At 28.7% G+C, this 12,202-nt stretch overlaps 1 protein-coding gene across 1 annotated transcript; it reads right to left on the reverse strand.

The window, feature by feature from the left end:
• Positions 1-9,406: 9,406 nt before the first annotated feature.
• Positions 9,407-10,416, reverse strand: LOC105363723 (pacifastin-like protease inhibitor cvp4). The gene is made up of 5 exons (XM_011501473.1): positions 10,374-10,416; positions 10,262-10,300; positions 9,991-10,044; positions 9,744-9,866; positions 9,407-9,560 (listed from the first exon to the last, which is right to left on the reverse strand). Exons 1-5 carry the CDS (start codon positions 10,414-10,416, stop codon positions 9,424-9,426), a joined length of 396 nt encoding a protein of 131 aa, XP_011499775.1. The 3' UTR covers positions 9,407-9,423.
• Between the last annotated feature and the right edge of the window lie 1,786 nt (positions 10,417-12,202).

Raw genomic sequence — 12,202 nt, forward strand, 5'->3', positions numbered from 1 at the left:
CGCAAAAGTAGCGGCATTGGGAAAACTTGTGCGCTAATCTGTGAATTTCCAAAGTTTGCCTGCTAGTAAGGAATGAAGCAACATAAGTGACGGATGTCTCTGGCAATTAAAACTTATCCACATTATTCTCTACTACTTATAAGGATGAAGATTCTCTAGTATCTAAATATCCATTTAACGCTTTTCTCTTCAAACTATTATTGTATTATAATCATAGAAACTAAATGCTTACGTCACATCTCATACTAAACATGAACGAATTATCAATTTTATTTTACTAATATTCAATGTAAACCAATTTCATGTCGAGAAATACAAATTTGAGAATATTATTTACTTCATTAATACTATTATTTGAATTTAAACTCTCACTTTCTCTCTCTCTCTCTCTCTCTCTCTCTCTCTCTCATTCATCTTTGTCACTTTAAATTTATTGTCACTTGAAATTTATATTCTATTACAATCTTTATTATAATTATCATTGAAAAATTGTATATATCGTATGCGAGGAAAAAGCGTAATCTTATGTTATAATTTAAAAACTACATGATTGATATAATTCTCAATCCTTATCTCTTGATAAAAATCTCATATCGAGAAGTTATAGGGGGTTTTGTAACGGAATTTTTTTTTTTTTTTTTTTTTTTTTTTTTTGATGCCTTCCCTTACGAAAACTCAGTAGTTTTATCCTCTTAGCCTAATCCCAATAGTCTTCATTCTATTAATATTCAATGTAATATAAACTAATTTACAACTCACGGAGAAGTGGCAACTATGATAAACGAATTCTTCCCTTGAAATTGAAACTTTATGTAATGTTAATATTCATAAACAGAAGCCAGAAAAATCCGTACGTATGGAATAAAATGTCGATGCTTACGCACAACTGTTGAACTTTTATAAATCAATAGTATTTAAGGAATTGCGTAAATGAATTTCATTTAGAATAGAGAAGAAAGAGGGACTTATCAATGACAATGCCATTAATTAATCATGAAATAGTACAATAACAATGACTTTTTCTAATTTTAACTTAAATTGGCAATAGTAATAACTCCGGTGAGAATCGATATTTCTTTACTACTGCAAAGAGGTGAACTTTAATTTAAAAAAAAATGGAGCTGGGGGAATAATAGTAATATGTAGATGAGAAAGAAGGAACATTTCTATTCAACGGTCAGAAGGTAATATGAAATAAATTTCAATTTTCTCATTCATCAATACGCGAGCCGCGAATGTAGCCAAGGACAACTCGTGGAAAAAAGACGAAAAAAATAAAGCTAGAGAAATAAATGAGACCTCCTCGCTCTTCACCAGCGCTATCCTTCTCGCATCCCATCGGTCGAGCATCGTTCTTTGAACCCCCTAATTAAACTCCAGCTCTCTCCATCTGGCAGTGAAAGGTCGGCGGCGCTATCCGAGAAAAGGCCGCGCGCCAAAGTTTTTAATATTCCTCATAAACAGAGCGGGAGGACGAGAGGGCCGTCTCACCTCTGGGACGGAGTTTGAATTAGCGGAGACATATTCATACGAGGAGTTTGCATCGAGAGGGTCGCTCCTCCGAGGGCACTCCGTCATCTCGGAACTATGTATGCTCGCGCTCCCGTGGCGCCCTTGGGGAGGCAAGACGAAAGAGAGCCGCGCGACATTTCTCCGGGAGGGGTGGAGCGAGAAGGACCGAGGGCTCATTAATTAAGTCTTTTTGCCAGTTGGCGACCCTCGCAAGTGCCACTCGGGTGGCAGGGGGGCCGGGCCTGTTTGTGGGTGGGCATGCTGCATCAACCGCTGACCTCCACTACTTGATAATGTTTAATACGACTTTCGTACCGCACCTTATGTGTACGTTTTTATTGGCCTCGGGATCAAAAGATGAGGTTTTCTTCTTAACGTCCGCATAAATTATTCGACTGTGGTGATTCTCACGAGATGATTAATATTAATAAATTTCAAAGGAGACGGCGGGGCGGGAGGCTCATGAAACCGAATTCGATTAAGGCACTCACAGTCTGTGAATACAAAGGGATTCGCTATAATCTATGTACGGCCGAGGCTTTAAAATAATGTAGTTATTACTTTCTTGACTAGCTCGATTTAAATTAGCGTAATGAGCAGATGCCAAGCAAAGTGATTTGAATGGTAATGAGAACGAAAATGGCGCACGAGCATTCTGAGAGACCCGTGGCAAATAAACATATGAAACTTTTATTTTCAATAAATTGATAATTTGATCGTATTAAATCGTTCGCTTATGTAATTAACAAATAATGCTTAAAGAATCATAACCATTGCAACGTGTGATCTGAAATTAAATAAATTTTGAATTATTTCTTTAGCCGAAAAAACATTCACAATGACAGTTTCAACAATTAAACGATCATAATATAATCAACATTTGAAAATTGTAGAAAGCGGAACTTTCCATTTTTAATAAGATTAAAGTATGCTGCGATTGAGGTATCGTTCTCTTCACTTCATATAGCCCCACGTACTTATAATACTCGATTCCATTAAAAATATCGTCCATTTATCTAAATTCTCAAAAATAAATGCTTCACTAAAGTCTCTATAAACCACTTCCGTTAGCCACTGATTATTCAATAACGCCGTTTAAAAAAATTCTTTTTCCGTCGTTATTCATTGCATTTACTCTTACGGTATTCCCTCTGGGCTGCATTACCGTGAAACCTAATATCAGGGAAGACTCGATCCCGATTGTGATATTAATGCGCGCAAGGTGTGACCTCAAGCCCAGGCATTGTCTTATTTACATAGATCGGCTATGTTCGTTGCAAGTACACGTACGCGTCGCTGCTCCTGCCTCCTGTCGCATGTTTCCTCCACGTGCAATTCTGTCGGTATCATGTTTATCGTTCGCTCACCGAATTCCCTTATCCCTTAACAATTTGCAGATAATGTGTCGATGAGACGAAAGCGGAAGTAAAAGCGTCCACACATGGAACTGTGTATGTCGTTGGAGCCGAGCTTACTGTACTGTCAGGATCTTATTTGTCCGCTAATGTCAATTGCCTCGACGAGTCTCTGGATGAAAGATGCACCTTCGAGCTCGATTATCTGAGGGACGATGGACAGAGAAACACTTTTAAGGTATTTTAAAATTTAAAAGCAAATCGAGTTTTCGTTTGAACGAATAATATTACGAGGACTATGAAAATACTTTAATACTTTAAATCCATAATTCCAGGTGCTTAATCATATGGGACACTGTGAATTCAAAATCAACGATATTTCGAGCAATTTCACTCCAGTTGGCTAAATCATTAATTAATTTTCCAGATTTATTCAAACTCTAAACTACGATTGAAGTTAATACTTTATAAAGAAAAAAGAAAAAAAAAAAAAAAAAAAACAGCGATAAAACATAATGATTAAATTTTAATATAAAAAGCTACTGACACGATATATCACCTGCTACAGTTCGTTAAAATAAAATTATTTTCCAATTATTTTATTCTATCACAAATATGTGTATGCATATACATAAATACATACAATTAGATTGCCTGGATTAATGCTTCGATACAACTCAAAAGAGTTTCGCTCTACTTTTACTGTTAATCATTTCCATCAAAATTCACATCTCATGCGCGCAATATGAATATTGCAATTACTCATCTGTCATGATTGTGTAGTTAATACGTTATAAACTTTGTCTACTTTACATATGTCCTGTATCGTATTCCGAGCTAACTAGTAATAATAAATTAGTAACTATAGTGGAAATAGCAACTCTGCAAAAATTATTTCGTACGTATTCATCGTCGAAGAATGCCATATTGAAAAAAGTTTGAACAAGTTTATAAAATAATGCTCATCAATATTGTAAGCGATAATGTGACAGATAGTATGTCGATAAAAAAAAAATGGCAGAATCTGCATCTTGCGGCAGCTGTGATTATATATATATATATATATATATATATATATTATTAAGTTATATTTTTAAATTCGATTTGATTTTATAACCCAATTATATTTATGAAAATAGGAATATAATTTATGTAAACATACATCACCAATGTATGAAAAATTTCATTTAAAAAAAATTTGTGTGAGAAATATCAGCGTAATTAATAGGAACGTATTAGCTAATAATTCGATTAATCTAAATTCAGTCTATGTAAATCTAAATATTCAAATCGTTATTGTAGTAATCGATCACCCGAGATTATTTAGAAAATTTTAATTTACCAAATTACTAGGAATTTTTTTTTTTTTATTTAGATTTAGACTTTTCATAAATTTATGTATATTCGATCAAATATTTATAAAACAGACAGAAGAGAGATGAAAATTACAATAATTAATAAAATCTGCAAAAAATTTATGATACTTTACAATTAAGAGTGATAGGTTTTATATTCAAAGTCATACAAAAATGAATTTATTCAATCCATATTCAAAGGAACCGTTTACTCAAATCTATTTCAATAACTCTATTATCAAGTTTTTTTTTTATTTTTTTTTTAATAAATAAGCCTTTATACATTCATCAGAGTCCTCATATCATTTAAGAAAAAGTGGTGAATATAAGTCTTTGAAACTAAATTTAGCATAATATAAAAAATAAGTTTAAATAAATTCCAAATTAGATAGGCTCATCGTTATTTAATGGAATCATTCGTAACGCGCGAATAACTTTATGGGTTAATTTGCTAATCTTGTAAAGCGATAGATAAGAAAACAGTACGCCCAGATATCAGCTCGAATCACGAATAGATTCATACCGGCAAATTACAGCAAAATCGCGTGTTCTCTCCCTCTCCTTGGAAAATAAAGAAAAAACAGAAAGGTCAGCAGCGCATTCGAAATTCGAGTGGCGCGAGCTGCTTGCCGATGTCCCTTTCGCTCTCGCATTCACGTATACGGTGCCATGCCTCGCAAACGAAACAAACAATATGTTAGCGACCCTCGACGATATTTCGAATTTGAATTTAAATAACTTGGCAGGATCGGCTCTGGGACTCTGGGACCACGCACGAACTCGTACCAACTCGTTCTTCTTTATCCCCCCCCCACCCTCCTTCCCGGCCCCTCTTCGCCGCTCGTTCACTCGTTCTTTCGCCCATCATACCCCCTATACCCCTACCCATGCGCCACCACAACCTCTCGTTCACTCGCTCTTTCTTCGCCTTCCCGCACGTACCTTTCTCCTCATACTTTCTCCTTCTCTTTCTCCATCAAATTCCCACAACTTTCATTCTTCGCCTACTACGGGATGTCCCCTCTATCTCACTTTATATTTCTCACTCGATTTTTCTTCTTCGCTTTTCTTCTATTTTGCCATCGTACGGTGCGGTAACGCACACGTAGTGCTTTCTTCTCTCTTCTACGTCGATGTGTGTTCTAGCCTCATTTGGCGAGACTGCCCATGGAATAGCAAGAGAGGAGTCTCGAGCAACGCCATAATGCTATTCCGATATATTTTTTTTAAATGTAGATTTTTCTGAATTATCCAGCGATTTCATTGAACGATAGTAATTTTAAATGCAAAATAGTTTCAATAATGATTGATATATTTTCAACAAGACATCTGCACCATTAGTCACTGGAATTTTTATCAAAATCATAATGTCGCTTAAAACTGCCAAGTCGTGAAGTTTCGCGCACTCGGCGCTTCTGTAGTGCTAATGAAGAAATTTATTGCATGTGCTAATATCGCGAAATGATAACGACTAAAGAAACGTATAACCAGCCATGCAATCGTACGAAATCGTTGATAAGACTATCGACATTTGAGCAACTACAAAAGTATAATTAATTAACATTCACCTTTTAATATTTTTTGAAATTTTTAACGTGTTACTTCGCTACTACGTTTTCCATAAACATTGATTTTTATTATTAAATTTTTTCCAATCGAATCATTAAAATTTCAATTCTAGTAGAGGAATTATTATTATTTTTTTATTTTTTTTTTACTAAAATTCATATTATTGTTTAATATATGTAGCGTTTGTGGAAGTAATTCAGTACTTATGCTTCCATAATTCTATAATAATCAATAATTCTCTAATAAGTCCATAAATCGCCGACTATGAGATTAATTTAATCATATCACTAATATCATTTTTCATTTTTCAATCTCTCGTATTGATATTATAAATACTCGATTTAAATTATGTTCAAGAAACTTGATCCATAATATATTAGGATTTATAATAATTCTACTTGATCACATATAAGATTTCTAAAAAGTGATTTAGATTTCGAGATAAAGTATAGAGTCGTAAATATACAAATATGTGAATGTATAAAGTTAAAAATCGATTATGTAATCGCGATGATAAATGCATATTTTATACATTTGTAATTAGTCTAATGAATAATTTCAATTTACATTTCATTTTCAATCATTGCCTAATATGAAAAAGTTATAAATAATGTTTATGTTAATATAAAAATATGATTACAATCAAAATCAATAGATCAATAGATATTTTAATCATTAGATTTTAATCATTTAATAATAATTAAGATAACCTAAGCTTCGTATGATAATTATATTGGTTTAAATTTATGAAATTAATAAATTTACTGAAAAATTATATCCTTCAGCATATTATATCTTTTCAAACTCAGCCAAAGTTAAGCAATCAATACGAAAAAACATTCGATGTAATTTGTTTATAAATATTGTTGGGCAATATTATTTAAAAGCTCAAAAAAAAAAAAAAAAAAAAAAACTGAGAATTAAATCCTAATTCTCATAAACTTAAATTTTCGTATTTTGCCAGTTATACTTTTTATACTTTATTATTGATGGTAAATTTGAAAGGCGAATGAATCATCATGACATATCTTGAATATAAAACACTGAAGGATTAATCAAATTTGTTCTTTTGACTAACTTAACTAATTCTATATGACAACATGCTTTTGAATGGAATGATAATGATTTGATCCAATTTTAACAATTAATTGTAAGATTAAAAGGAAAAAATTAAATTTACATTCTGTAAAATTTAGGCATAATATCATTATTATAACGAAAATTGTCATAAAATACGAAAAGAATATCGATTTTACGTGTTAATTATTATATGAATTTATTACACTAGTTATAAAATATTATTAGATACATGTGACTTATTATACATATAAAATAAATTCAATATTTAAATAAAATGAGCATATTGTAGAATGAATACTTTTTAAATTTTTTCTTTGAACAAGCTATTAAAAGTCTGATAATTTCGGCATGTAAATGTTCATTTACAAAATTCAATATATATCTTTATAAATACGTACTTCAAATATTGTTTTTCATAATCTTTACACACTCGTATGTATTGTGTTTACAATGATCTTACAACTAGGCTTAAGTGACGTTCTCCCAAATATAGTTCACCTTTCCAAATAGAGTTAGTAAGGTGATAAATCCCCAAGAGAATTAAATGGGTTGTACAGCTCATAGAGATCAAGTTAGAGTTTTCGTAGATATATTTTTTGCATTATATAACATTAATTCCATGTAACTTAGGAAGACTAGATTTATTAGGGAAAAAAAACATGTTTTCACTTATATAATCATGCAATACCATAATGAAATTAATCATTTTTACAACACATTCTTACTATTGTCAGAATGCGAAAGGTACATATAATACATTATTATTAATAATAGAAAATATCTTAATGTCACTTTTATATATTAATTTATAACTCAATAAAACTCAATAAAATTTTTGTAGAAATTCTTCTTCTCCTCGCTGTAATGTTTTTAAATTACATTCCACATACATATGACATTTGTAAATAAAAAAAAAAAAAAATTTTCTTACTTGTTTAATTATGGATTCGTATATATTTGCCTAAAATTATTAAAACTTTTTAAGAATATCCTTAAAAATACTTATTTCTTCAATGAGTTCATTCAAATTCTTCACTAAACGAAATATATTTGATTAATTTATAAAACTTGTACTGATCTTATAAAATGAATAAAAAATAATTAGTAATGAATTAGTTCAAGTGCTTTCAAACAATAAATCATGCGTTTCCTTCTAATACAAACTGAAAAAAGAAAATTGTTTTAGGTGTATTTGCACATTATAGCTTTTAAACTTATTATCAAGTCAATAAAAAAGGAAATTAAGATGAAGAATCTGTATCGCGCGTCACACGAAGTAGGTAAGATGACAAGTTCATTTGAATTTTTTAGAGAATTTCATAGAACAATATTACAATTTTATATGTAACATTATGCATATAACAATATGTAACATTGCAATACATAATAAACATAATATACGCTATAAATTATAAATTAAAGGCAGGAATCTTAAAATGCTCGGCTTGATATAGAGATGGCGCTATATGTATCAAATTACTTGTATTCTTCTGATTATAATTTAGTAAAATGTGTAATTGTACAAATGTAATTCTTATTTTTACCCAATGAAAAATTGAAAAATTGAAAGTAAAAAAAACTGTCACATTATATTGTCGATAAACTAATTTAACTTGAGTATTTTTTCAAATATAACAAAAAATATTTCTCAAATATTACGGCTAAAAAAATTGGTTAATAAATCATTTATATTAATAAAGTATTTGTAAATAATTGAAACAATTGACAAAACTAAATTACTACTAAAAATATGTGTAATAAAATTTATAATAGAATATTGAAATTTGGCAAGTATAGTGGAAAGAAAAAGTGGAAAATCATCGATCTCTTATTTACAATACAAATTTCAATTTAATTATAATAAATAAAGTTTTTTTTAATGTAACCAGTTTGATGCCATACTTTTAATCAATTTCTTTTTTATAAATTTCTAAAATTGTTTTAATTGACATTTTTCGTTATAAGTTTTATAATTAATTACAGGTGTGACTGTTTTATTAGATAATATAAGCGAAATTTTTAATCAGCTTGTCAAATGACATTACAATACGTTAATAATCGATAACTATTTTGTGTCTTATAATATATTTTATATAAAGCTAAATGAATTTTTATAATGTATTTTATCAATAACAATGAAAAGAAATCTATACAATGTGATATTTATATTCAATAGATATAACTACTTCAATAGATACATTACTACTACTAAAAACTGGGAATAGGAACATTGATATTTATAAATAATTAACAGAGAATATAATTTTATAAAATATGAATATTACATATAGAATAAATAATTATTATTTCAATTCCATTCTCATTATACACTAACAATTATAAACAATTTATTGATACAGAGAAGATAATAATATTAATAAATTATATAATAAAAAATGAAAATTCGTTGGTATGAAATTTTGTTTTATTTAATTGTCTCTTCATTCGCAAAAAAAAACACACTTATTTAAATTGTAGTGAAATCTTTTTAATTAATTTCATATATCTAATTTATTATATAAGTAAGAATATATTTCACACTGTCGTAGCCATTATTCTCCTGTGGCATAGTTCGGACAGTACTTTCTAGTACAAAGAGCCTCTCTTCCACTAGGTCCACAGAAACAATCATTACACTTCCAATAAAAAGGTCTTCCAGCTGGACACCGTTGCCCGTCACCCCAATTAACTAATATTTAATTTTATAAGAAAATATATCTCTAATAATTATTATAACAAAACATTATAATACAATAATAATATTTGATTGAACATCATATTAGGATATGTCTAATATGATATTATTATTATTATTATTATTATTATTCTTAGATTAATATATGTATGGGAATGAATAGTGTGGAATACTTGCCGATTTGTGGTATTTCAGGGCAACTTCTTAAGGTGCATCTGGGCTCGGCATCATTCGAATGACAAATGCATTCGTTGCAATCCAAGTAGAATCTCTCATACGGGCAGCCGATATTCAGTTCAACTGCAAAGGAATCGTTCAATTTAGGCTAATTTTGCTTTATTTATACGCCATTCTTAATCCATTGCTACATCAAGAAATATGCTTTTGAAGGATCTCTAATTAACAAATGGATATAAATTCTTACAGAGTCGTGGTACGTCATCGTAAGTATAGGGAGCAAGATACCAATCATCTCTACCTGCAAATTAATTGTCAAATAAATCATCATAATTTCGCTAAAACGCACTTTGTAATCGTGTTAAATTTATTATACAAAATATTTATTAAAGAACGATATAATCTAGGTACGTATGGCATTGTTAATATAGAATAATCGAACATAATAGTTGAAATGTATTTAAAAGAAATAAAAAATTACTGCAAAATTTTAGAATATAAATAGATTAATTAATTACCTGGTACTATAGCAAAAGCTGAATTAACAATTGCTAAAACTAGAAGTATTCGTAAGTTAGAAGTATAAATTCAATGATATAGGTAACATTGCGTATAAATAACTTTTCTTACAAATCAATTTATTCAAATTATCAATGATGGAAAATCCTGTCATTTTCGTTGGGTAATAATCTAAAATCTGTATTAAAAAGAACGAATAGATATGTTTAAAACAAATTAGAATAACACAAACATGCATTATAACAAAATACAATGTTTCCATGGCTTACAATGCTTCAATGGCTTTTAATCAAGAAAACTAATTAATAACTAATTGGCAGAAACTTTTTTGTCAATATATAAATTTACCTAGCAATTTTTTTATTTTGTGTAATTAAAAATTAATGTAATAAAGCTAAACCTCGCGCAACAACCATAAAGTTCAGCTATCTAACAAAATTCAAAACATGTAATTGTAATTCACGTACTATATTATATCAATATGTCTATTTTACATATTTACCTCTCTACTTTATCTTTATAAGTTAGGTAAAAGGTAAGTAATTCAATAATGAATGTAAGAATGAGAAAATCTGTGTGTATTGAATTGTCAAAATGACAAAATTTAAATACGTACGCTTTATTTGCGTTTTATTTATTATTATTCAAATTCCCATTACTGGGAATGTTGATAATATTATTATTTTTTTTTTTTTTTTTTTAAATCTTCTTAACAAAACACGAAAACATATCAATATTGATTAAAAATATTAAAATTTAATGATATTTTTTTTTTTTAATTAAAATACTAAAATAGATACATACGATAATTAATCCTTCAACACAGCAATTTCGTACGTCTTTCAACTTACAAACTATCAGTAGTATTCGTAATCATATAAAGAGAATCTGCTTTATATTGAATATGTACGTTGACGACTTTTTCAAAAAATTAAATATTTGCTGATAACATATTGTCCTTATCTAGAAATATAAAAAAAAAAAAAAAAAAAAGCAAAAGCAAAAGGCAACGATAAATATAAAAAGCGGTCATGGCCAATTAAGAAACTAGAGAAATCCTCGCTTTGCAGAATATTAACTAGGCGAATACGGCGAATAATAACATTGACAAGTTGCTCAATAAATAAAATTTCATGTGCTTATGTCATATAATTAATAACCACGTCACACAATTATGAGTTATATCCCATAGAAGATATATCGTTAATAAATGAATTCAGAGAAAGGCTCAATTAATTTAATTACAACTAACGTAATAATACTATTATTAATGCATTGAATGACAATTAAATTAATCATACATCATTAAACTCAGTCTCATGTAGATAAGATTTTTCATTAATAATATAATTATCAAAATTTACCCTATTTGAAGCTTATTAAATCTAATTATCTTTTCACAATTCATAATTCCAACGCTACACTTAACTAAGCAAATTTAATTTCTAATCATAAAACATTAATAATTTCATATATATATATATATATATAATGAATATAATTATATATCAGAAATACAGTTATAAAAGAAACATTTTTTGCTTTTCTAACACTGCTTTTCAAAAATTTAAAAATCTTTTTGAATACACATGAATGATTTTTCTAAAGTGACTTATTGTAAAACAAAATTTATTTTATACTATAATTAATGATAATTAATAAAAATTTTAAAACTTTACATAAAAAGATGTAGCAGAACAACTATGATAGTAGATGATTGTTGATAAACGTTCAAATGTTAAAATACTTAAATCATTGCACTGTATTTGATCTAAATATATACGTTGTTACTTTTACATAAGTGTAGTACTTTGAAAAAAATAATTTATATTCCCCCATTATAATAGATTAGAGATTAGATAATATATATATATATATATATATATATATATATATATATATATATATATATATATATATGTTCGAGGGTTTATATAATA

Source organism: Ceratosolen solmsi, unplaced genomic scaffold (assembly GCF_000503995.2).
Source record: "Ceratosolen solmsi marchali unplaced genomic scaffold, CerSol_1.0 scaffold3, whole genome shotgun sequence".
NCBI lineage: Eukaryota > Metazoa > Arthropoda > Insecta > Hymenoptera > Agaonidae > Ceratosolen > Ceratosolen solmsi.